This window comes from Chinchilla lanigera, unplaced genomic scaffold (assembly GCF_000276665.1).
Source record: "Chinchilla lanigera isolate Chin_1 unplaced genomic scaffold, ChiLan1.0 scaffold00051, whole genome shotgun sequence".
Lineage (NCBI taxonomy): Eukaryota > Metazoa > Chordata > Mammalia > Rodentia > Chinchillidae > Chinchilla > Chinchilla lanigera.
The window spans coordinates 9,332,691-9,358,717 of NW_004955452.1; the positions used below are offsets into that span (position 1 = coordinate 9,332,691).

At 57.6% G+C, this 26,027-nt stretch overlaps 1 protein-coding gene and 1 long non-coding RNA gene across 2 annotated transcripts; one reads left to right on the plus strand and one right to left on the minus strand.

Moving 5' to 3' along the window:
- Positions 1 to 2,790: 2,790 nt before the first annotated feature.
- Positions 2,791 to 25,487, minus strand: Laptm5 (lysosomal protein transmembrane 5). The gene is made up of 8 exons (XM_005394999.2): positions 25,328 to 25,487; positions 12,128 to 12,221; positions 11,518 to 11,594; positions 10,053 to 10,181; positions 8,367 to 8,489; positions 7,147 to 7,242; positions 5,425 to 5,517; positions 2,791 to 4,123 (listed from the first exon to the last, which is right to left on the minus strand). Exons 1-8 carry the CDS (start codon positions 25,412 to 25,414, stop codon positions 4,034 to 4,036), a joined length of 789 nt encoding a protein of 262 aa, XP_005395056.1. The 5' UTR covers positions 25,415 to 25,487; the 3' UTR covers positions 2,791 to 4,033.
- Positions 12,228 to 17,376, plus strand: LOC106149749. Its single transcript, XR_001236108.1, has 2 exons — positions 12,228 to 15,412; positions 16,846 to 17,376. It is a non-coding gene; the product is annotated as an uncharacterized LOC106149749 (long non-coding RNA).
- Positions 25,488 to 26,027: the final 540 nt, after the last annotated feature.

The window sequence follows — 26,027 nt, forward strand, 5'->3', positions numbered from 1 at the left end:
CCCCCCATCCCTCAGGGGCCCAGAGCTTACAGGGCCACCACATCCACAGTCTTGAGGCTGGTGCCTAAGACCCTGCAGGGTCTGCAGCCAGCTCACCGCTGCTCTCTTCCATACATGCATCCTCAGCTCCGGGTCCATGGACCTAACACCAGATACCTTTACCCATGCATTTAGCAAGTGCTATTCAAAGTTTGTAGAAGGCACTGCTAGGTGGGTTGTTCCGAATTCCCTTGCAAAATACTCCTGTTTCCCAAACCTTCTTACAGCTAGCAGGCACCATGTGACCAGCCCTGACCAGTGAAAAGTAAAAGAGCTGCTGAGAGAAAGTGCACTGTTTCTAGGAAGGCTTTTGTCGTCCTGCCTGAAACCTGATGTGTTGGCAGGAGTAGCAGCAGCTATCTTAAGAGCATGAGGAAAAGATGAGGAGCAATTGAGAGATTTCAGCTCTAATATTCTTATACTAATGAAATTACACCCATAACTGCCTATATCTAGATTTCTTGCTATATATGAAAAAAATACCACAAATTGTCCAAGACGCTAAAGTGTGGGTTTCTGCTGTTTCATTCTCCTGACTGAACACACTCTGTGTTCTAAGCATCTACATGTTTAACTTGTTTGCTTCTCAAGAATCCTGTGAAGTGGAGGATCCTTGTTACCCCATTTTATAGATGAGAAAACTGAGGTTCAGAGCATGGCCTATTGTTGGTGGAGCACTTGGATCCAGGTACTCCAGGGTACCTCTCTAAACCATGCAGCCCCATTCTGTCTACCCCAAGCCCCCCCAGGTCTCCATTTCTATGCAGGGGACATCCTTGACCCTCCTCTGCGTGGCTAACTAAGCCCTTCTCCAGCTCAGGAGTCGCCTCCCCAGGAAGCCTGCCCTGACCCTGCTCGCTTCTGTCCCAGCATCCATCATGTCAGTTTGCAATTGCTCCTATCTCTCTCACTTGCTGCACCCATGAGCACAGCCCCAGACAGAGCCTGCTGTCTCTGCTCCCAGCACGGTAGGCAGGAGGTGAAAGTGCTCACTGCCCACAGCGGTCAGCCCCGTATAAAGCCCAGCTGGGAAGACAGGGGCTCCCCATCCATAGCAGGAGCCTGCAGCAGAATCAGGGACCCCGCAGCCTCCAAGCTCCCTTCCGGTCCAAGATCCTAGTGCTCCGTGGCCAGGGCCAATGTCCTGTCCTCCCAGGGGCTCCCTGTGGCCCTGAGCCCCAGAGCCAAGAGTGGGAGTGCGACTGTGGGTGCACCTTCCCTTCCCCGGACATCAGGACTCGCCACAGCGTAACACCTGCCTACAAGGCGGTGGGAGACTCGGGGAGGTGACTCAGGGAGGTTGTTCCCGTCTCTGTCACAGCCCTCAGTTCTGCTACTACTGCAGCCTGGGCTCCTTCCACAGCTCCCTCCCCCTGGCCCACCATCCCACAAGCCCCCTCCCCTGGCCTGGCAACTTCCGGGCATCCACCTCCACTGGGGCTCTCCAAGGGCTTCTGTCAAAGGCCCTTGTGTGTGCCTTAAGTGGGCAGAGATCGGCCTCTGAGGCTGCCCAGCAACTGGTGCGCTTGGCTTGGCCGGCCACACAGACTTCCCCAAACCCAGCTATTTCCTGTCCCTCGGCCACCCCATCCCAGCTGCCTGGCACAATCCTGCCACACAGCTCAGACTGCTCCCTGGCTCTAGGTCAGGGCTGGGAGGGGCGGGTAAACAATCCTGGGAAGGACAAGACAGTACATCAGCCAGCTCAGGGTCGCCTGGTCCTCAGGACACACAGCCGTGGACCTTGATCCCTCTTGCTGTAGATCTTTACAAGCTCACATGGCTGAGACCTCAGTCCTCTCAACAGAAGAGGTGCTGAGTCTAATCCTGACAACCGTGTGGCCTCAGGAAACGCAATTGGTATCTCTGGACCTCCGATCCCTTGTGTAGGAACGGGAACTCGGTTCCCACCTCTGTTAGACTCATTCTCCATCCATTGCTTGGGGATCTGATCAAGAGCAGATAAAATCTGTGGAGAAATCTACCATCCCCAAGAAAAGGCGACAGTACCAAAGGGGCAGCACCGCATCTTTCACACCTGTCCTCTCTGCTGCCCTGCAGGACAGCTTCACCAGCCATGTCACAGTCCTTGTGCTTGGTCCCCTCCTTCCCAAAACCCAAACCTGAACCTGCCCAAAACTCTTCAAAGACCTCCTGTTTTTCGGCATGGTGTCCAGAGCTCTATCTATCAGGGCTCTTATGGTGTTGGTGACAGACCCCAAGTCAGACCGCCCTGGGCTCTCAGGCAGGCTGTCAGCAAGCAGCTCCATAACCCCCACGGGGACTGGGTCATCGACAGCCAGGCCCCTCCAGACAGCTGGAGACCCCTCTTCCAAGAAGCCCTGTCTGCCCCCCTGTGCCCCGTGTCCAGACTTGCCCTGTGGAGGTGTCTGCCGCGGACTGTTATAGTTATTCATGGATCTGTCTCGGGACTCAGCCTGGGACTCACTGGCTGCAAGGCAGCTCCAAGGGCAGAGCAGGCCCTGGCTTGGGGGCAGGGAGGCGCTGGCCAGGTGGTGGAGTTGGCCCCCGCCTTGAGGGGCCTTGCGAGACCCAAGGTGCATGTGGGTCAGAAACAGCATCCGGTCAGGATGGTCCCTGGCTGGGCAGGTCCAGGGCTAGGCTTTCCGGACTGAATGTGTGTGTGTGTGTGTGTGTGTGTGTGTGTGTGTGTGTGTGTTGGCGTGACAGGCAGAAGGCAGCCCCCCTGGCCCTTCCATACCATCTGTCAGGATCCACATCAGTCAGAACAAAGCTTCATCCTGTTTTATTGAAACCCTTCCCGGTCACACAAAAAGCAACGACGTGAGGTGTGGCAGGAGCCTCCCGAGCCCAGGCAGCCTCTCCCTGCACGCTGACAGAGGACCCGAGGACCTGTGCTGCAGCCGGCCCCCACCACAGGAAGGTGTGGACGGCACCGCCTCCCGTGTGCACCCACAGAAGCACAGAGGCCGTGCCTGTCTTCACACGCCTGACCGGCCTGGGCCGACTCCAGCACGGCCGTGCCTGATTCAGGGCTGGATTTTGCTTGGCCGCAAGCCCTGGGCAGCACTGCCGGGCCTCCAGCCTGAGCAGCCCGGCAGCGGCATGGGCTGACAGCTGGTTCTTCCAGACAACTTTGGGCGAGGTCACGGAATCCACCACTGGGACCCCACTGAGCCCAAGCCAGGAGCGGCCAGGACAGCATTTGACTGTGGGCAGTTCCAACTGTTTTAGCAAAACAATTGCACGGAGTGACTGTTTGAGGATGGAGACAACCGTTATTTCCTGCAACAGGCTGACAGCCAGCAACTGTTTTAACAATTCTCCGTCCCCTCAGAGGAATTAACAATTCTCCAGCCACTAGGAGGCAGTCAAGGAGCAGAGCCGGCGGCCAGGTGCTGGGCTCCTTGGAAATGAATGGTTTGGAGGATACTTTAATTTTTTATTGAATTCTATCCCTCTTCTATCTATCGCTATTCTCCGTAACAGATGGTTGGCTGCACTGCTAATTGTTTAAGCAAGCGACTTGAAGAAATTGGTTGTGTGTGTATATTTGGGGGTGTGGGAGTGACTGCTGGATGACCTCACTGAGCCTCCCCTTGTGAAGCGACAACTATTCACAAATTAATGCAGAGGACTGCTGTTTGGCCAAATTGTTTTACTGATCTGCCTTTGTGATTTGGCAGTTGCTTGGTGAAACTGACCAGGCTGATAGTGGTTTAACCAGACTCACCAATGTGGAATGATCAGCCAGCTACAGAAATGTAACTGGTGGAAATAAGCCAGTCAGGCCGAATCTGTGAGGGATGCAAGGAAATCTCCGGCCTGAGGGTTGACCCCATCGTGAGCATCTTTTAAGTCCTGCGCAAGGAGCAGGCCAGGGAGGGGACACAAGCAGATCGTCCTGAAGTCAGCCGGCTGGGCCACCCAGCCCACGGGAGCCCCCAAAGCAAAGAAGCAGATTACAAGGCAGCTCTGCCCCTCCCAGCTCTTGGGCTGGGGCTTGGCGGGGTCACACCTCTGAGTATGGGGGTGGTGCCGGGCCCCCCTCTGGAGACTTGGAGGGCAGAGAGATGGCTTCCTCGTAGGACGGCAGGACCACCTGGGAAAGAGAGACAAGAGGGCTGAGACTCACCGAGGAGGATGACAGCTCCGACAAGGAACGGGGAGACCAGAAGCCCAAACTGTAGGACCGCAGTGGTGAAGGTGGAGACAGCGGCTTCTGGCCCAGCTCAGCATCAAGTTCCCCACGTTCCAATTAACGCCCCACTTTCCCCAAGGAAACCTTCTCTTCCCATGGGCTTGCAAAGGAATTGGTCCCACCAGACATGGTGGTGCACACCTGTAACCCTGGCACTCTGAGAGGGGAGGATTGGAAGTTTGAGCCCAGTCTGGGCAATTTAGCAACTTAGAGAGAATTTGTCTCAAAATCTAAAAAAAAAAAAAATTAGGTCTGGGGTGAGGACCCTGGGTTCAATCCCCAGTACTGCAACAGGGAACATAAAGCTCCGGGGGGTAGACATGTGAGCCAAGCTTGGCCGGACAAAGTAGAATTTCATCCTGTTGGCTAGAATCATGGGTTTGGGGAAAGATACATGGCCCGAGAAGGATCACTCAAAGACACTCCCCTTCCTGGCAGGGAACCGAGAGGTAGGGTGCCAGGCTGAGGGTCTTGGGGGCCAGTTTACCACGAAAAGGAAAAGGCTGCCCCAGAATGGGACCGATAAGGAGAAAAGCAGAGTCAGGAGAGGGAGAGGGCCATACCTTGACATCAAGGCTCAGCCAGGGCCGAACCAGACCAACCCTAGATTTGTAAGCTGCATAAGCAGTAAATTCTCTTCTTTACTTCTTAGATAGGATTAGATCTTTGCCACTTGCAACCAAAAATACCTTGAGTAACACAACCCTCACTTCAAAAGAGGAGGAAGTCATTTAAACCAGGCGCACTTTGCAGCCGGCTGTGTGTAAGCTGTCCTTGTCTTCGCCCTTCCCCTTTCCCAGCTGAATGGACCCGCTGACCATGCAGGACCAGGTCATAGTCACCTCCTCCAGGAAGCCTTCCCTGGTGCCCCAGATGCCTTCTCTGTCCTTGTGCTTCACATCAAGTTGCATTGGTATCTACACCTGGGCTCACCTGGACTCTACCTGGACGCCACATGCCTCAGGCAGAGGGCATATCTTGGTCCTCTCTGCACCCAGGATTGGATACAAAACCAAAAGAGCAACAGACAGTAAATGCTGAATGAATGAATGAAATATTCTACTATCAGAGCTGGAAATGTTCGCATTTCTTCTGATTCATCTTGATGTGGAGGAACCGAGGCCCAGAGAGGGAAAGCAACTGGCCCCAGATGGCACAGTACGCGAGCAGGGGAGCAGGGATTGGACAGCGGCCAGGCTCACCTTCGGAGGAATCTTGGAGTGGCTCCTCTCCAAGGCTGAGTTCATATACTTCATGAATTGGTAGCATCTCCACACGCACTTGAACATGTAGACCTGTGGAGGGGCAGGGGCAGCTGTGCCGTGCTGTCCTACTGCTCACTGCCCAGAAGCATGGGCAGATGCCAATGCATCCTGAGTGGCCAGCACTCTCCCACCCTCAGCCTCCCGGGCCGTAGTCCTGCAGATCCATCCTGCTTGGCCACCCCAGTGATGAGGAGCTCACTACTCCAGAGGACCCTGCCCATGTGGAGACAGTGCACAGCGGGGAGGGTCCTCTTCAAAACCACCTGGTGTGTTGTTTTCCAAAGCAAACAACAAAGCAGCATGTTCAGTATTCAGCATGTTACGTGTTCTCATAAATTAAAAACACATCTGCAGGTGCATATCTCTGCCCCTTGACACAAGCCGTTGCTCCCTCCCAGCAGTGGAAGTGAGAACCGGGGGAGGTTTCAAGGGGACAAGGGCCATGGAGTCCCAAGGAGCAAATGCTCAAGGAGGAATGGCGCCCTACTGCCCCTGAGAGAGAGGAGCAAGCCCAACACCCGAAAGTCCTGTGCTATGGTGTCCTCTGCTGGTGCTTAGCAATAGGGACAGCCCGGGCACGAGGTCGGGGAGCCAAGTAGGGAGGAGGGGGGCAGGTCCCCGCTCTGTCTCCCCTTAAAGCCTTCGGGAAAGTTCCCGGGCGGCTCACTAATGCATCTGTGCAGGGGCAGCCCTGGAGCAGGTGTGTGGAGGCGCCCAGTGCAGGCTCCAGGCTGGCCTCCTGTGAGAGCAGAGGCAGAGGCGGCTGGGGCCTCGACGGCCGGTGGGACCTGGAGACCCTGATGCAAAGAGGGCAGAGGGAATGCCACCAGGCAGCAGTGACACTGGGCGGCTGTGGGCACTGGTGGGTTGGCCGAGGGCCTTCTTCAGCTCTCTGTGGTTCCTGGATATCTGCAGTGGCCCTGCGTGTCTCTCATCACTAGAGAAGCCTGGTTTTTAATGGTCCTTCCACCTGCTGAGTGACAGCCAATCTGACTGTGGCCTCCAGCATCCCAGAATTCCCCTGCGCTGGCTGGGTCTTTAGCCACAGCTACCACGTCCCCCTGTGTCACCTCTCTTCTAGCTGCACAGCGGCGGCTTCCCTGACCGCCTGTGTTTTCCTGCCGTGTCGCTCGGCTGCTCGCACTGCTCCGCACACCTAGGTGTGGCCACCTCTCAGACTGGGGCTCGAAGCCAGACTCGGGGCTCCGCGCCTGACACTGCAGCCCCTTCTCATCACCGGACTGCTATTCTCATGACCGCCCGTCTGTCTCACTGTGGTGCCTGAGTCACACAAAACAGTGGGCCACACAAGGCACAGGGCGTCAATGCTGCAGATGACCTGGGCCCAGAGGGAAGTGGCCGTCTGAGACTGGCCCCACAGCCAGCGAGGGTGGCCAGGCCCACACCCGGCTGGCCAGAGGCTGAGCCCAGACAGATCGCCTGGCCAGGGCGTCTCTGGGTGTTGCACTGAGTCCCTGACCCGAACACATCCACATCCTGTTCATGGGCGTCCCCAAGGACCCCGAGAGGAGGAGCTGGCATGAGAAGGGCTGGAGAAGAGCTAAAGCCGGGCAGGAGGCAGCAGGGATGCACATCCCTGCCCCCCGACAGTCGGGCACAGGGGCCTGGGGACCGTGGCGTCAGGAAAGGGCCACCCACCTTCAGGATGAGGACGCTGACAAAGGCGACGGAGAAGATCAGCATCATCTGCACGAAGCGGCCGTGCGGCATGCCCTCCTGGCTCGGGAGGTAATTCTGCAACAGATGCGGCCCCGTCACCTCCGGCCTGAGGACCTCCCGCCGCCCCCAACCACGGAGGACAAGGAACCTGCACTCCCCTCCCGCAGGAGCACAGGGTGGCACAGCCTTCACCCAGGTCACTGGCCACGGTGACCCTAGGAGGCAGGTGTGACTGTCAGCCCCATCAGGCAGGTGGCAACCCAGGAAACAGGTGTGGCTGCTCCCGGGTCCCCGCGCCCTGCTGGACACACCGCAGCAGGTGGCATTAGCTGCCCATGGTGCCCGTGTCTTTACTAAGGGAGAGCTCTGGCCCATAGGAGCTGCCTAGTTCTGTCACCCCCAGGAGGTCACGCCCTGACGGATGCCCTGAGGAGAAAACCTCCAGGGTGGTTGGTTGGCAAATATGTCGACACATTCTGGGACGCTCCTTCCTCCTAAATATGGAACTTGTTTCCTCCACCTTTGAGTGTGGCTAGGCTCGGTGACTCATTTCTAGCCAACAGAATGTGGCAGAAGTGAGTGAGTGACATCCAGGACCAGAGGGTAAAGGGCATCGCTGTCTGCTCTGCCACTTCTCCCTCTTGGATGGTCCTCACAGCAGCCGTATCCTGGGGACACTGAGCAACGCTACTAAAGGGCCACACGTGAGGAACTGGGGCCAGGCACCAGCAGCCGCACAGGGAGCCATCTGGAGGGCAGACCCCTCAGATTCGCCCAAACGGGGCTGCCATCTTGGAGGCCGCCATCTTGGCTGCCGCCTCGGGGGAGACTGAGTCAGGCCAGCCACGTCCAATCTCTGGTCTTCATAAAGCATAAGGAATAATAAGTGTTTGTGGCTTTTACCCCTTGATGTGTGGGGATAATTTGTCAGGCAATAATACAAAAAAAACTAGCACTATTTCCATGTACGGTTCCCAGTCCAGGGACCCTGGGATCAGGCAGAGATGCCCCCAAAGCCACCCTTTCCTTGCTGGGCTTCCCCTGTTTCTGGAACTTGCTTCCCTCACTCCTTACGAGTTTCTTCCCAAGAGCGCTCCCTCAACGGGTCACTCCCATGTGACCGTTCCTCCAGGAAGCCCAGCCCAAGACACAGGGCACCGAGAAGGGAAGCCACACAGTCAGGCTCCGCCCAGACTCACCATGTGGTTCATGGACTTGAAGTTGAGATAGGTGGGCACTTCCATGTAGGAGCTGCAGAGGGTCAGGATGCTGAGGAAGAAGTCCAGCAGCTGCAGGGTCAGCAAGGGCACCTTGGAAGGGCCCTGGGGAGGTCAGGGAGGAAGAGAGAGAGTGAAGACCGGAGGCCCAGCCACTGTGGGCACATCTGCTCGGCCAGGGACGTGGCGACTCTCTAGTCTACCGTCCACAGGCAGAAAGGGACACCCTCTCTGAAACGGATACACTTCTCAAATGAAGAAGTACACACGGAAAATAAGTGTATGAAAACAAGTTCAACATCACTGGTCATTCGAGAGATGCAAATTAAAACAATACTGAGATTCCATCTCACCCCGGAAAGAATGGCTGTTATCAAGACATCAACCAATAACAAATGCTGGAGGGGCTGTGGGGACAAAGGAACCCTTCCCCACTGTTGGTGGGAGTGTAGACTGGGGCAACCACTGTGGAAATCAGTGTGGCCATTCCTCAGAAAAGCAGGACTAGAGGTTGCATTTGACCCAGCTATTCCTCTTCTTGGCATCTTCCCTAAAGAATTATAAACATCATACCACAGCGATGTATGCACACACATGTTTACAGCAGCACAGTTTGTAATAGCTAAATCTTGGAAACAGCCCAAATGCCCATCAACTGATGCATGGATAAAAAAGATGCAGTTTTTTTATAGAATGGAGTACTACTGTGCCATAAAGAAGGATAGCCTTGAGACATTTATAGCTAAATGAATGCACCTTGGGAACATACTCTTAAGTGAAATAAATCGGACACACATGTGTAAATACTGCATTGTCTCTCTGGTGTGAGAAACCGAAAGTATAACTAAAAACCAAAATGTATAATAGAAATTGTGAAATAAGAAGAAATTATTCAAAAGAAAGAGGAACTAGGGAGGGAGAAGAAGGAAAGGAAGGAAGGGAAAAGAAAAGTATGCATATACTCTAACGGGGTCAAATTCATTGTAGTTAACGGGAATAAAGTAATACAGGTTGTGTTGATTTTATACCAAAGCAAGAGATAATCTTACAACAAATTATAGATATAGGTGGTTTGGTTTGGCATTCATGAATTAAGGCAGGCTCTGGTCAGCAAAACAGAACATTTCCAGTAGGAAACAGTGTTACCCTGGGTTTTGTAAGGTGTGAGTGAGTAAATAAAACAATAATTTTTAAAAACCTGATTGTTTAACAAAAGAAAGAAAAAAGAAAGGGACGGCCTGATGGTCACAGCCAGGGATGTGCGCAGACCCAGGACTAGAACTGGCGTCTCATGAAGCCGGGCCAGGGCACCCCAGCTCCCACGTGTAGCACCTCAGTCTCTTCAAGGACAACAGTCGGGCACTTGTAAAAAGCGACTCTGGAGGGACCGCGGCACTGACGGTCACCCCCAGTGGGTGATTGTGTGCAGTGGTCCTGGCCGCCTCTGCTGTCTTTCTTGGGGCCAGGGCTGGGACTATGGCTGCACGTGGACGCCCCTGCCTTGGGTCCCGCATGGCCTGCAGTTAGCGGAACTTCCAAGGTTCCCTTCGGGGTCCTCTGGGACAGGCCACGAGCCCTGCGCACAGACACAGACAGGCTCCAGGAAGGAGACCGGGCGCCAGCCAGGACAGGCCTCCGCTCCCCACCGCTCGGCCGGCGGCTACTCACAGGCCGCGTCCGGGAGGCAAACTTGAGGTAGGCGGGCAGCTCGATGTAGGAGCCCAGCAGGGTGAGCAGGCATAGCAGGAAGTCCATGATTTGCAGGGACAGGAAGGGCAGCAGGAGCTTCTCTCGGTTCTGGAAGGCAGGCCCCACACTGTCACTGCAGCCGGCCAGAGTGCCCCCACGGCGCCATGTGTCCCTTCCCTCCCTGGCTGCTGAGCCCTCCAGCACTCGCCCGCGTCACACGCTCCTCTGAATGACTCCCAGGATGGGGCAGGGTTCTCTGTGTCTCGGGGGACCTCAGGGACTGTCCCCCCCCACCAGGGCTCTAAGAGAAGGACCTGGCTCAATTTGCCCCAGAAATCCCTCAAGGAAGGGCTTTGTGCCCATCTTCCAGAGAAAGGACCAGAGGGGACACTCCGGGCAGGGACACTCCAGACAGGGACACCAGGGCAGCATCCAGGAGCAGGCCAGGGAGCTGGGCCTCGCCCTGCAGGCAGAAGGGTCAGTGCAAGCTCAGGTTGGAGGGCTGCCCTGGTATCAGTGACCTCCCTCTGTCAGCCACTGCAGGGTCCATGATGTCATAGGAGGAGCCCCAGGAGGCCTGGCCGGAGTCCCTGTCCTTCACCTGAAAGTGAGTGACCCATATTCCTGCATGTGCACCCACAGCTGGGGACAAATCACAGAAAAGATGGCTCCCTAATGTATCATATGGGTGTCTAAAACCACCCAGGAGGTGACGGGGGAACCCAACTGAATCAGTCTTTGGGGGCAGCCTCCTCCACCTTCTTAGCAGGACCCTTCAATTTTCTGCAAGAGCTTCTGCAGCCATTCTGTGCAATGAGGACTTCAAGTTGAGGTGGGTGGGGCCTGGGTTCCCAGACAGTGGGCTATGGAGGGATGAATCACAGCTTTCGGGCAAGGTGGAGACTTTCCGGACCAGCACCAAACCACCACCCACTCTGCCCTCTCGACCAGTGCCCAGCCACCTATCAGCCAAGGAAGAGCACTCTTTCTGGTGACAGTGTGATGATGCTGGCCTCCTGCCTCCCTGGGGCTGAGGGAAATGTGGTTTCCTCTTGCCTGCCTTTGCCTCCTCCAGCCTTCCTTTGGGCCGGACCTGAGGCTGTCACGCTGGACGCCCTGTCTGTCTATGGATCTGTCTTCCGAGCCAGATGCATCTGCACTCTGATGCTTCGGCTCCCATCCCTGGTGACAAAGCCGGCACCGCTGCCCCTTCTCCCGGGCCTCAACGCCACCCTTTCTACTTTTCTCTTTTAAAATCCCTGCCTGCGCTGGCAGGGTGACAGGATGTACCACCGGCCCAGGGAGCCCTGAGGGGAAGGAGGTTCCCAAAGGAAGCTGTGAAAACCCCTCAGGCGGAGCCTGGGCTCCCCCAGGGCCCACCTCCCCACCCTCAGCAGGAACAGGAGGGGCAGCAACGCAGCCGGGCCCCGGCGCCCCTTCCTACCTTGACCACGCCGACCAGCAGGCTCAGGCTGATGACGAGCAGCATGCTTATGAGCAGGAAGCTGGAGACCAGGTCCGCTGAAAGAGGGGCAGGGAGGGGTGAGGGGTCCAAGGTGGCACGGAGCCCCAGGAGGGCTCCAGGGACCACACTCAGGGGCAGCTCACAGGGGACATGGGGTGCCCAGGGAAACCCAGCCTGCCCGGGTGCAGGCCCAGCCTTGAGGGACAAAGGCCGCAGAGCCCTTCAGGGTGTAACAGAGGTGGTGGGTGGGCGGCAACCCTACTTCAGCCAAGGAGGTTGGGGCAGGTGGCCTGGAGGCGTGGCCTGTGAGTGACAGGCGTGTGGGTGACCGGGGCTGGGGCCGGTGTGGTCAGCAGGGCTGGAGTGCAGTCAGGGAGGCCGCGGGGCCCCGGCGGGACTTTCCATTTCCCTCTACTCTGCCAGGTGGAGCGCGGTACCACCTTTACGGGCTGGCAGATGTGCTGAGTGCCACCCTCAGCTGTTACCACCAGGAGATGCCAGGGGACAAGGGGGCCACCCGGCGGGGTGGGCCAGACCCCAGCCTTCAGCCCCAACCCGCCGCCCCCATCCCGCACGCCCTCAGCCCTACCGATCCGCAGGTAGAGCGTCTTGGACGGTCTGCAGGGGGCCTTGCCGTGGGCCACCTCCACCGCATGCTCGATGAACAGCAGGACGCTCATGACCTGGGGGGGGAGGCAGAAAGCCAGAGAAAGTGGGCTCGACAGACGCACAGCTCCAGCTCATCACCCTGGTCCTTCTGCTTCCCGGTGGTGCGACCGTGGGCAAGTCACTGGACTTCTCTGTGCCTCTATTTCCCCATCTGCCAAACAGGGCTAATTCTACTGGTTACCATAGAAGGCCACTGGGCAGCGAGGCTCAGAATCAGGCCTGGCCCTCCGGAAGGGCTGTTTGTGATCACGATGGCTGGTCTGGCCCTGGTATAACGCCAGGCTCTGGCCCCTGAGCCTCCCGGAGCTCAGCGTCCTTGCGGCGATCAGCACGGGCATAGGCAGCCCTGGAGAGCACCTGCCCCCAAGTCACAATAGACAACCTCATCTGGCTCCTGTGATGATTATCCCCTCCCTTGAGTGGGTGCTCTACCTTTATTAATAGGGCCCAATTTACATGGGCTTTCTAGGTGGCCTTGTACTGGCAAATCATGCTCAGCTGACAGACAACTACCATCTGTTTGCCCTAGCTGATTCTATGGGTTTTTCTTTTTTTCTTTTTCTTCTTTAGGTCAGACAAAGATCTTGATTTGTCTTCCTGCCATGGTACTTCCTGTTCAGGGGTTCTGAAAGAGCCTGCATAGAAGACTGATGAAGAAGAGCTCTGGCGTCCAACTGAGCCGGATTCGAACCCAGCTCCCTCCATGGCCTTGGGCGAGTCACTTTACCTGCCTGAGTTTTCTCTGGGAAGGGGCACTCCTGGGAGGCAGTAGGAGCAAACTGCGTCGTGTTTGCAAAGCACCGAGCTCAGGCACCCAGCAAACTTGCCGCTGGGAGTTTGCAGGAGGAGCTGAGCTCAGCTGGCCTCCCCTCCCCTGGTGCAGAGGGGCCAGGAAGGCTCTGCTCACAGGAGCCAGGGGCCTGGGGCTGTAGTGATGCTCACAGGAAGCAGCCTGGAGACAAAAGCTACTTGCTCAGCCCCCAGGGCGGGAGCCCCAGCTCCTCTCCTCCCAGTTTCACCCTAAGGAGCAGAAGGGAAAGTGAGGCAGATGATAGTTCAGCCCAAGTCAGAAGTCATTGCCCTGCAAGGAGGTGAGCTCCCCGTCAGGGGGAGTATGGAAGCAGAGCACAGACGAGTCACCACTGGGCTTAGAAAGGGCACATGGCATCTACCAGGTGCATCTGAGGAGACTTTCGAAGTCCCAAGAACCCAGAACTATCTGAGATACAAAGCAAAGCCCAGAATCAGGCAAACTGCCACTTCTAAAGGGGCCTCCATCCACTTATTTGATAAGATCCTCTGACCGGTGACCTGGGAAGGGGCTGGAAAGGGCCTGGCATGCCTAACTTCATGCCAAGGGACCCGGGCACAACCAGCCAGGGACTGGGCTTCACAGGTGAGAGAGCGAGGCCCGGAGAGGTCCAGGAACTTGTCACAGCCTCCCAGCCGGTCCTCTCTAGGACCAGGATTCACAGCCAAGCCAGTGTCCCAAGCCCTCCACTCCCTGCCCTGCAGCCCCTCCTCCTGGGCTTCCCTGCCTGTCCCCAGCCCGCTACCACCTCCCACAGTGAGTCAGACAAACGTGGCTCCCTCCTCTGGTAGTCCAAGGGCAGTGCCCGACCCCAGCCTCCTTCTACCCCACTTCCCCTTCTCTACAGCCCTGGGCAGGCGGGGAGAGGGACTTATTCCCACCCTGAGGCTCACAGAGGGCAGCAACCAGCCCAAGGCCACAAGCAAGGCGCCCTCAGAACCTCCCCCAGCCTCAGCAGAAGAGCCGATCCCTGCTGGGGGAGGGGGAGGTAGGCTCAGCCCTCCCCCGCCTCCTTCCCGGGAGAGGGGATGGAGAAAAGCCCACTTCTCTGCTCCAACCTGTGCACCAGGCTGAGGGGCAGAGGCTGAGCCCAGCTACTCCCTGCCTCCCCTGGCTGGCAGGAACGAGCACCCTGCTCCCTCTGCTCCCCAGCCAGAGGCCCCTCAGGGCTGGGCTGGTAGCACTGGGTGCGGTTCGCTGTCACAGCCTCGCCAGGGCAGCCACCCCAACACGGACACTAGGAGCTCCAGGGACAACAGCTGGGGCCAGGAAGCCTCAGCTTCCCCGGATGAGGAGTCCTCTCCATCTGCACCTGGGGCCGCTGAACAAAGGTCATGGGGCTAGATCTCCTGCACGGTGGGAACCACACGCAGGCTGCGGGGCCTCCCACTCGTGCAGCCACCCAGCCGTGCCCTCCCCGCTAGGAGAGGGCACGGCTCCTCCAAGTCCCCAAGCAGACCCAGATTGGGGGAGCGGTCCAGAGCCCCAAGTCTGGGGCTGCCCTGGGCACCAGGCTGCTCCTCTCCACAGTGTTCAGACAGCCTCTGCCACCCAGCTGTCCCCGTCCACTGTCAGCTTGCCCCCTGCTCTCTCACTCTGGCGGGAGACTGTGCCTGAGAGCTGGGGGCTGGCATCAGACGGCCCTGGGCCCAACCCAAGCTCTGTGCTCCCGAGTCAGCCACTAACCTCCCTGTGCCTCAGGCTCCTCACCGAGGGACTGGGGGTTGGGGGTGATCACCGCACCTGCCTTGGCCCCACTTTGTGGGAGGTGAAAGGGGAGGGCAGGTGCCCTGGGCCAGCAGTGGGGAGCAGCGGCCTCCTTCTACATGGGCCTTGTTTACCCCCAGAAACACTCTGAGCACCTACTGCTTCCATCGTCGTCTAGATTAGCCACCCACTCTGGCCTGCAGGTGTCAGTCTCTAGGGGAAGCCAAGGTGTGAACACAGCATGTGCTGGAAGTAGGAGCTTTCCAGGAGAAATGAGAAAGAGCATCCCAGGAGTGGCAGCATCACGTGCAAAGGCCCAGGGGCCTGACTGTGCAGATAGAGTGTATCTCCCAGGGGAAGCTGTCTCTTCCTTGAGAAAGGGGATGTTACCAGTGGGGATGTGCGGTCCAGAGGGAGACGGGGACCAGCTCACAGTCACCCAGCAGATGTGCACAGTCAGAATGAGCTCAGCCCTCCCAGCTCCGCGTTGGCCGCCCAGCCCCCCTCAGCCCAGCCCTCCCCACGCCGCTCTCCGTTCCCCTTTTGCGCCCATTCCTCAGTCCTCCTTGCTCTCAATTCCCCATTCCGCTTCCCTAAGCTGCCCGGGAGAGGAAGTGGCTAAGGGACAGAAGATGTGGTTTCTTTGCTGGCGGCTCTGAGCTGCAGCCCGCAGCTTGAGCTCGAAAGGTAGGGGTCATACAGGAGGGAACAAAGGGTGACACTGAGCGTGGCCGAGGGGACAGTTGGGCTGAAACGTGGAGGGAAGTGGTGGGCAGGTGACGGGCGACAGCCACCGTCCTGGAGGGGAGAGCTGCGTGATGTTGCTGGAGCTGACACGGCCTGATGCGAGGTGACCGGGGGCAGTGCAGCGGCTGGTGACGGCAAGATGACAGCAAACATGGCAGGGGTGGTGGCAGCGGAAGGGACACCAGCAGACATCCCGGGAGGAGGCCAGGTGCACCACAGGGGGCGCACGGCGCAGCAGGGACGTTGATGACGCTGTTGGAGGCCATGCTAGTGGGGACGCGGTAGGATGGTGAGGACGGAGATCACACAGGTGGGGTGGTGACGTCAGACCCCCCAACTCGAGGGTTCAAAGCCCAACTCCCTCCCTGGAAAGACGAGCTCACCCAGTTCCACCTTGGACCCGTCCCGGCCTCAGAGGAGGCGGGGGAGACGCTCCTCCCTCGTCCCTCTGTGGTTCTCAGGGTCAAGTTTGAACTGTGTGTGTGGTCCGGCCCCTGCAGGGCGCCTGCCCGGGTGTTAACTTCACGGCTGCTCCCGCTGTCCTGAAGACCAGCGGCTCTGCCTGCGTGACTTGGCACAGCAACTGGCCTCACCCTTCGCCACAGATAGCACAGCTGGCAACCCGGTCCCGAGGCCATACCCCTTCCTGCCACTTATCTCAGAGCTGCCCACTGTGTCCCTGGGTCCCCGCTGGCAGGGGGGTGGGGGGGAGCGGCTAGGCTGCCACACACTGAGGCCGTTATGTCAGATGGTTATTACCACCTCCTGCTCACCTGTCCCCATTTCCCCAGGGTCCCCCTTGGTGGCCTGGGACAAGAAGGCAGATGACAACCTGATGCGTCAGCAGGGAGAGGAAGCCCTCCCCCTGCCCACACTTCCTGTGCCAGCTTATCAAGGGCGGCTGGGTGCGGGCCGTTCCCCCACTGCTGTATCTCCCCAGCCACCTCTCCATGGAGCCCAGATAGCATCAAGACTCCCCGTCCCAGGGCGACACCCTCAGCTGCAAGCCAGCCAGCTGCCTTCACCGCCCAGAGCCTTGCTCCTCTCCCCTTATCTCTGGCCCCTTTCGTCCTCCCCCACCGGCACCCCTCACATAATTGCCCCCCTCTACCTAGACTCAGGCTCACAGACCTCAGCTAGAAGCCCAATCCAAGGCCGGGCGTGATGGTGCACACCTGTGATCCCAGCACTCAGGAGGCTGAGGCAGGAGGATCGCTGTGAGTTCAAGGGCAGCCTGGGCTACATAGTGAGTTCAAGGGCAGCCTGAACTGCATAGCCAGACCCTGTCTCAAAAAGAAAGAAAAAAACCATCCTGGTGCAGCCTCCGGTGCCTTCTGTGGCTCTCCTGAAGCCCCTTCACTTCTCCACCTCAGTTTCCCCAGCTGTAGAAGAGAAAGAAGCAGCCTGGGAGAGTGGCCGTGGCGAGTGAATGCGGTGACATCTGTCTAGCGCTGAAGACAGTGATTCAGGGAGACGGGCTGGTGACACCAACATAGGTCCGGGTGCCGGGCCCCGTTTGTTACAGCCCAGCGCCCTTCTGCAGGGAACGTGCAAACTCATCCTGGCCAGTTCACACCCTGAAATGCTACCCCACAGTGAGAAAACGGAGCGTTTATGCAGCACGGTGCGGCCCCGAGCGTGACGGCTGAGAAAGAAGCCGCATCCGTCCGGCTCTGCAGCTGCCAGTGCTCTGAGCTGGAGGTCGCAGGCAGAGAAGCTGGGGGGCAATGAGGAGCGATGCCGCGTCCTCACGCTGGTCCTGTCTGCTGGCTCAGTCCTGGCTGAGGGGCCCTGGGTGTGCTTACTTTGTGAGCAGTCCTCAAGATGTGCCCTGGAGAGACCCAAACTTCTCCACGGGCAAACAATGCGCTAAGGTTTACAGAAATAAAATAGAGATCAGCTGACACCTCCTACAGGACCTGAAGCCCTGAAGAGGCACACGGCCAAGCCCTGCGTGAGCCTGCAGGCCAGACACCATGACACACGGGTCCCAGTGCACAGGGCTTGGGACACACTGGGAGCTCAGGGTCCATGCAGGGACTCAGGGACGGCTTCTCGGAGGGAACAAGTCTTCCAGATTTCTCCCGAAACGCTGGGAACGCTGTCCAGGCAGAGCAAATGGCGTGAGCGAAGGCCAGAGTGTGGGCCATGCAGCCGGGAAACCGTGAGACTCTTTTGTGTTCAGGGTCACTCGTGTGCCGGGCCTGGAGTGCCCCCCCGCCCGGGAAACGGCGGCAGGTGTGCTGCAGGGTGGGTGGGAAGAATGTAGCTGGAAACACACGGGTCCACAGGCTTTGCAGGGCTGGGGATTCTGGCGCAGTAAGAGCATTTTGGAGAGCAACAGCGTGTGCAAAGACCCTGAGAGCCACAGAGCATGGCAGTGCCAATGGGGCTTGACACAGTTTGCCACCTGCAGGGTGAGACTGGCCGCACCTGGAGCCCAGCAGCCAGCTCCAGCCCAGGGCGCTGGGAAAGCCAGCGCAGTGTCGAGCGCCCTCCCAGCAAGCCTGCCCCTGGGAGAGAAGGCAGAGAGGCCACCCCCACCCCACCGCAGGCTCAGGACACTGGGCTGAGGTCCCTGACCTAGGTAGGGGCACAGACAGCCATGGGGGGGGGGTCATCAAATCTCTTTTTAGGGGCAGCCGTACGGGGAGTCAGAGTTGGTCTCCAGGCTCAGCCCAAGACCTAGTCACCCTCCACTTCCTGAATACCCACCCCACAAACCATTCCCCAAGCCATCGCGTCCCCAGGGATCTTGACAGCAAAGATCCACAACTGTGACTGAGTGTTGTCACTATTATTACTGCACGCCCGAGAGATGCCAGGTCCTCCTGGACTCAGACGTCAGAGGCAGCTTTGGTACTATCCCGTTTCCTGTCCGGCAGGTGAAAGTGCTATCTGTAGACGTAGGTGCTGATTTCAGACAACAGGCTCCCTGCAGGTGAAGACAGCCCCTCCCCTGTCCTGGCTGGAGCAGGACCACTGGTTTTGTTTTTTATCTGCCACCAGCTGCAAGGTTGCTCAGACCCTGGAGCCTCAGTTTCCTCCTCTGTAGCCTAGAGGTGCTTGCCAAGGGGGGCTGACAGGGAGAAAACTGAGGCTGCAGCGCCGTCCTGGCCACTCGCAAGCAGCTGCCGCTCCGCTTCCTGCCTCACAGGGCTCTGTGCCCCCTTTCAGGTAGGGTGGGGTCCCCTGGGAGTCCAACGCTGGCCTCACAGTGATCTCAGAGCAATGTCCTGGTTCCGGGCCACTGCTCTGGGCTCAAAATAAAAACTTCACTTCCTGGGGCACTCAGGCCCAGGCAGTCACAGGGCATCCTCAGCCTGGCCAGCCTCTGCCCTCCAGCCAGGGGCACATCTAAGAGATCCCAGGCCCTCCCTGTGGGGCCCCCTCAGGTGGACGCCTCCCCCAACCGTGCCCCTCTGACAGCAACTAAGGTGACCTCCAACTGCTGGGGCTACCATCTCATTCTGCTCCCAGAAGCACCTGGGTCTGAGCCTGAGACCGGGAAGTGGGGAGGACACGGGGCCCAGCCTGGGCTCTGGCCTGTCCTGACCTGGATCCCACATTGAAGTGACCACTCTCATGGGCCCCTGAGCCTCGTGTAACAGTAAGGGTCCGCCTCCATCCCTGCCCCTCAGAGCCTCCTAGGTCCCGTGGACACAGCTTCTTCAAGGGACCGGTGTCAGCGGAGGGTGGGGTGCAAAACTCAGCTCTGTCGGGGCCGTGGGCCGTGCACTGGGGAGGGAGGCAGTTCCTCCCCCAGGAAGGACGCAGAGCAGCAGAGGTGAAGAACCAGGCCTCTGTCCAGCCCAGGGCATCAGGCATGAAGGTGTCAGGTTCTCACAGACCCTGACCAGGGGACTTTCCAAAGATCCATTTTTTTTTTTGTACCAGAAATCGAAATGAGGACATTGTGCTTGCCAGGCAGGTGCTTGTGCCACTGAGCTATATTCCCAGCCCCAAGGACCCATTTTCGGGACCCAAACAGATGAGTTTCCAAAAGAAGAGGGGCCCCTGCAGCAGACTCCCATCCCCCACCTGCCAGGGCCACGCAGCTTCACACCCCTCTGCCTTGAGGCCAGGTTCACAGCCTCATTTTACAGATGGAAAACCTGAGGCCCAGACAACCAAGGCACTGGTCTGCTCGGGACCACATGGCCATGGAGTGACAGAGATGGGCCTTTGTTCTTTTCAGGCTCTGCCTCCAAAGTGGGGCAGATAGGAGCTCCAAGAGTTCTGAGACAGACAAGTCAGGAGGGCTTCCTGGAGGCGGAAGCTTCCCCTGAGGTGGACCAGAGAAGACACAAATGCTGGGAGACCAAGTGAGGGAAGGGCAGCCTGCAAGGATGGGAACCCCGGCCTGGAACCGGACAGGAGGCTTCTGTCCACTCCCTGCTCATTTCACCCACCTGTGTGCAGTCTCTGGAAGCCCGAGGCGGCCTCCAGCCTCCTCCCCGTGTGCCCTCAGCAGATCCAAGCCCTGCTGGGCCTCCACTTTTTCATCACTAAAAAGACGAGCGAGCTTTCCTTGTAGCTGTGAGGCCCACACCCGGGGGTCCCTCCTGAGCCTGCCTGACGCACCTCTGGCTTCTGCAAACACCATAGCCGCCTGCCGCCTCCCAGCCTTGGCCCACGCCGCTGCCTCCACCTGGTGTGCCCTTTACCCGGCACAGAAAAGCGAATCCTGCTCATCCTTGGGGGTGACACCTCCTTCAGGAAGCCTTCCCTGAACCCCCACCTCCCAGTGCCCCCACAGCAGCCAGCAGTGTCATCTGTCGCATTGTCACAGCTTGCCAGGGTGGACTGGGCCTCCTCAGAAACAGGGGAGTCAGCCACCTCCTGGCCTGAGGCTGCTGTAAGGCACAACTCAGAATGCAGGGCAACCTCTCTGGGAGTCATCGGGCTCCACTGTTCTTCCGTATTTGAAAAGCAGAGCATTTGAGCCACAAGATAAATCAGCTTGGAATTGCAACCCCAAGCATAAAAATAAATAAGCAGGGTGCGGTGACACACACCTATGATCTCAGCACTCTGGGAGACTGAGGCAGGAGGGTCAAGAGTTCCAGCCCAGGATGGCATGGTCCCACACACATATAACCCCAGCACTGAGGAGGCTGAGGTAGGAAAATTGCTGCGAGTTCAAGGCCAGCCTGGGCTACATAGTGAGTTCAAGTCCAGCCTGATCATGTCTCAAAAAAAACAAAACAACAACAACAGCAAAGAACTTGGGCTCCAACCCAGCCCGGGCAATTTAGGGAAAGCCTGTCTCAAAACTATACAAAAGGGCTGGGGATGTAGCTCAGTGCCAAGTTCCCGGATTCAATCCCCAGCAGTACATAAATAAACAAATACCTGCAAGTCCCTCCAATACACAGAAATGCATCATTCGGGGACACAGGAAGTGGAGGGAGCAGATGAGCCCCCTCCCGCCTGTGAGGAGCCCCCAGTAACCCATGGAGCTTCTCCACCCGCAGACACGGCTCCTGTGCATGCAGGTGGGCTGTGCGGGGATTTCCTTCTGATGGGCACAGCCCAGCAAGGCAGGGCAGAGGGTAACTGGTGGATACAGCCCCGAGGCAGGGTCACCGCGCCTCTTCTTGGTGGTCCGATCCCTCCGGGCTGGGCCAGGCCTCAGCGCCCCCATTCTCCCTCCCAAACGCACACAATCTGCCTTGGAGCATGGTGGTGCACGCCTGTAATCCCAACAGTGAGAGGCTGAGGCAGGATGATCACCCTGAGTTCAAGCCCAACGTGGGCTACATATTGAGTTCAAGGCCAGGCTGAACAATTCAGCGAGACCATGTCTCAAACAAACAAACGCCCAAATGTACGTGATCCCAGGCTCGTCACAGGAAACCACCAGGCAAAGTCCCCTTGAGCAGCAGTCAACAAAACACCCAGCCAGCAGGACTCACAACCATCAAGGTCGCCAGAAACAGCATCTCGGAGAAATTGTCCCGGCACAGAGGGTGCTAAGAAGTAATGAATACCCCAGAGGGGCCTGGGGTGGGGTTCTGGGCAGGAGAGGATATGAGGAAAGCTGAGGGAATGAGGGAAAAGCAGGAGCTCTAGGTAACAACAGCACATCAGCACCAACAACCAATTACAGCAACTGTGCCACCACCACGTGGACTTTAATGGTGGCACCTTCTAAGGGTATAGGGAGCTCTCTGTGCTACATGCACACTTTTTCTATAAATCTAAAGCTGTACGAAAGATGAGCAGTTTACTTTGAAAAGTAGGACATATAGCCAGGCGCAGTGGTTGGTGCATGTCTGTAATCCCAGCACTCTAGGAGGCTGAGGCAGGAGGATCAAAAGGCAATTTAGTGATCTAGCAAGACCCTGTCTCAAAATAAAAAAAGACTGAGGATGCAGATGTAGCTCTGTGTAAGCTAGCTCTGTAAAGGCCCTGAGTTTGATCTCTGGGAACATGCAACACACACACACACACACACACACACACACTCGTACTGTTTTTGTTTGTTTGGTTGGTTTGGTTTGGTTTGGTTTGGTTTGGTTTGGTTTGGTTTGGTTTTTTTGAGACAAGGTCTTGCTATTTAGTTCAGGCAGGTCTTGAACGCACTATGTAGCCCAGGCTGGCCTCATACACTCAGCAATCCTCCTACCTCAGCCTCCTGAATACTGGGATTACAAGCATGCACCATCACACCCGGTGGTAGTACTTGTTTGTTGCACCAAATATGGAAAATATGGAAAAGTAGAAAAAAAGTAGAACATTCAAGATCATAGCCCAGAGACAACACCGTTAGCATTGGTGCATTTCCTCCTCGCTTGGTTTTGCTATATCCTGTTTCTACAGATAAAATCTGATTTTTTTTTGTTTTGTTTTGTTTTGTTTTTTTATCACAGCAGGTGTAAGTTTTTACCCTGACATGCATTTCTAAGATGGAATTCCAGGCGCACAAGGCAGAAAAGGCCAGGGAGGGAGAGAATTCCAGGCAAAAGGGCCCCCTTGGGCTCCCCATCTCCTGCCACCAGTGAAGGGCACTCATGGCTGATGATCAGCCAGGACTGAGAGCCCCCAACTTCCTTTGTGTGCAGATGCAAGTGCCCAGAAAATGCTCCCCACAACCCAGCAGGATCCCAGCCCCCGGAGCCAGAGACCAAGGGACTGGCTCGAAAGCCACTTCTCGTAATAACGTCCCTGCAGCTCGGCAAAGCGTGGCACTCTCCCAGGACGTCAAGGGCCCAATTTAAGCCTCCCCAGAGGGTTTGTCACATCCACAAATAGCTCACAGCGTACAGAGCTGTCACCCATGGTTGGCTCCAGATGACGACCAACCTGGGCAATTGGCACATCTGCATGGTGGCGTCGCTTACCATGCAGATGTTCAAGGACTTGTCAGTACACCTGCCACCCGACGGCTGGGCTTCGGGAAAGCCCCCAGCCCCCGCCCTTTCTGGGAAGGAGCAGGGGCCTCTCGACAAGATGACAGGAAGATAAGCCCCCACTGGAGTCGGCTAAAGAAGTCTGGCTGGGCCTGCATCCAGCTTCCAAGTTCTTATGCCTCCCCTGGCCCTAGAACATTCCATGACTCCCCATGACCCACATTGCAGGCAGTGATTCTCTGGTGAGAGCCACCCTGCTCCTGATCTAGGGACATAGGTGGCGGATGGGGTGGTGCTGTTGGCATCTGGTGGGCAAAGGCCAGAGATGTTGCTCAACTTCCTGCACGAACAAGAACTACCCAGCCTCAGACGTGCATGGTGCTCTAAAGGGAAGATCCAGATTCCTAGCTCGCCGCCAGAGTTCTTCTCCCCTCCTCCCCCAGCCTCCAGCTGGTCTCTGCAGCGGCCCCTGGACAAGTCCCACACACGCACACCTTTGCACACCATTTCTCCTCCCCTGCCCATGCCCCCCTGGCCAGGCTGCACCTCCTGCCCACACAGTGCCAGCTCCAACGTGTGTTCCTGATCACCTGGCCACAGCTGCCAGCTCTGTGCACGGGGACTGCGCGTGGCTTAACCTGCCAAGCCCACGGGTGAGGACCCGGATAGGAGCGCAGGGGAGATGCAGAGTCGTGCTGTGCAGCCCGCACGGGCGTTCACCTGGCCTTGGTCACCGACACTGAAGCACCTGCAGCCGAGCCACGAAAGCCAGAGTCCTGCTGCTGCACAAGTCAGAAGCGCCACAGCCAGCGTCCACGTTCCTCTGCCGCAACCACCACCGGAAACACAGCGGCCACCAGGGTGGACGGAGCAAGAACCCCACCCCCACCCCTCAGGTCCCTCTGCCCGCTGAAGCCGCGCACATGAGCTGCCTGAACCCTAGAGGCCACCACCTTCGACACCCGCGGCAGCAAACCCCCAAACACCCCCCAATACCTCCAACTTTATGAAGGGGAACCAGGTTGAGAAACAGGGCTGTCTAAGGCCACACAGTTAGAGGCAGAGCTGGGGTAAGGACACAGGGGCCTTCTGCAGGCGCGTCTCTGCCCACCGCACTGTCTTTCTAACTGTGCTGCACTCTCAGGGGTTGAAGGCCCAAAGGACTTCACGTGGGGCAGACAGTGTGTCATCTGCCTCTCAAGTCTTGCGTGGGCAGGAGCTGAGCTCCTCCTGCAACTGGCATCCTGCGACCCCGACAGCTTGGGTCCAAGTGCCTTGGTAGCAGGTGGTACGTCTGACACACCACTAATAAAGCAGTCACTATGCGCCAAGCACTGTCCTATGCATTAACTCCCCGACCCTCACAACAACCCTATCAGACAGGCATTATTTTCCTCCCCATTTTTCAGTTGAGGAAACAGGCTCAGAGAGGTTTAATAAGTTGCCAAGGCTGCACAGCTAAGAAATGAGGAAGCCAGGGTTTGTACCCAGGAGTCTGGATCCAGAGCTGTCTGCAAACTGCTGAGTGGCGCTAGGCCATGAAGGCTTACTTCTGACACTGCCCTGGCCACCCTGCTTGTGACGAGAAGCAAATCAGCCAGCTCTCAGCAGTCTCAGCAGCCCACTGCAGCCTGCTGCCTTGAGCTCATTTGAGGAAGCCCTTCCAGGCCCCTGAGAGAACTGTTAGCCACAGGCTCTGAGCAGCCCTAGCAATAAGACGCCTGGGGCTAGGGCAGCTGCATGTGGCCAGGAGCTGGGGGTGGGGTGTGGGCCTGGGACACAACAGGGACCCTGACCTTCCACCACCAGAGTCCAGTAGGGAAACTTGACCTGAGGCCGTGACTTGCCTGAGGTCACAAACAGACAAAGGCCACCGCCCCCCAAAGAGGAACCGCTGGCACCGCTCCCTTTGGCTCTGAGAAAGCTGGGGCCAGGCACTTACGGGTCTGCACAGGCTCTCAAGCTTGCTTGGCTGGGGGCAAGCCAGAGCTTGGCTGGACTGAGTAGGAGGAGAGCTCAGCCCCCTGCCTCCCAGTGGAAGCACAAAGGAGAGGTTTCAACCTCAGAGCAGCCCAGGCCGGTCCAGACCTGGAGGAAAGAATCAGACCTGGGCCCATGGCACATCCTGGAGCAACCCCTGCCTGCACTCCTCCCAGATCCCTGCCTCCAAAGCACTTTCACATCTGTTGCTGCAGCTGTGATGCCCCTGGGGCTGCATTCTGCTCCATTTGACTGAGGCAAGTTCTGAGCCTCAGAGAGAGGTAAGTTACAAGGTTTGGAAGGAAGGCTCTCCCTCCACCTTGCTCTGCTGCTCTCCCTCCCCCTCTGACAGAGGGAGACTGAGACTCAAGCGGGAAAGGATTTCTCCAGGGCGCCCTGGGGAGGTGGGAGACATCAGTCCTCCCATTGGAGAGACTCAGCAGATTACAGGTCTCCCACATGCACACGCACACGCGCACACACACACGCACACACAACGCCTGGCTGGCCACACACTCACCACATGGTAGATGGCCAGAGCTGTGGTGGCAATCTTGACATTGAAGCAGCAGCAGATCTGGCGGATGGGGGCTGCGTGGGGGGCCATGGTGCTGCGTCCCCTCCTCTGAGGCACTGAGGGGAAGGAGCCAGCGCCCCGAGTGAGGCAGAAAAGGGGAAGCTGCAGGCTGCCGGCCTTACTTCCGCCCTGCCCCAGACAGCAGGGGCACAGGCGTCACAGCTGGGTGGGGTGGTGGGGAAGGGAGGGGAGAGAACCACAGCGGCCTCAGAGAGCTCTGCAGGCCACCTGCCACCTCAGGGGGCCAGGGGAGGACAGAACCTAGACCCTCGGCACCTTTCCCTGCTAGGGCTGGGCTACATAGTGTGCCCCACCCAGGACGCTCACCACCACCCTTGGAAGCCAGGATAGTGGCCAAACCCATATCTAGATAAAGAGTCGGGCGTGATGGCGCACACCTGTAGTCCCAGCACTCCAGAGGCTGAGGCAGGAGGATTGCTGTGAGTTTGAGGCCAGCCTGGGCTACATAGTGAGTTCAAGGCCAACCTGAACTACACAGTGAGATCCTGTCTCAAAAAACAAAAACAAAACAAAAAAAGAATATTTTTCATTTTGACAGTGATAAATTTAGTTTAATGTATATTATATTATATATAATAGTATAATAGTATATAGTATATTAGTATAATAGTATAGTATGAGA

Coding starts and splice junctions, on each gene's coding strand:
- Laptm5 (XM_005394999.2), bottom strand. CDS start 25,414: ATGGCCCCCCACGCAGCCCCCATCCGCCAGATCTGCTGCTGCTTCAAT. Junction 12,222..25,327: donor CTCTGGCCATCTACCATGTG/GTGAGTGTGTGG, acceptor CTCCCCCCCCAG/GTCATGAGCGTCCTGCTGTT. Junction 11,595..12,127: donor GACGCTCTACCTGCGGATCG/GTAGGGCTGAGG, acceptor CCCCTCTTTCAG/CGGACCTGGTCTCCAGCTTC.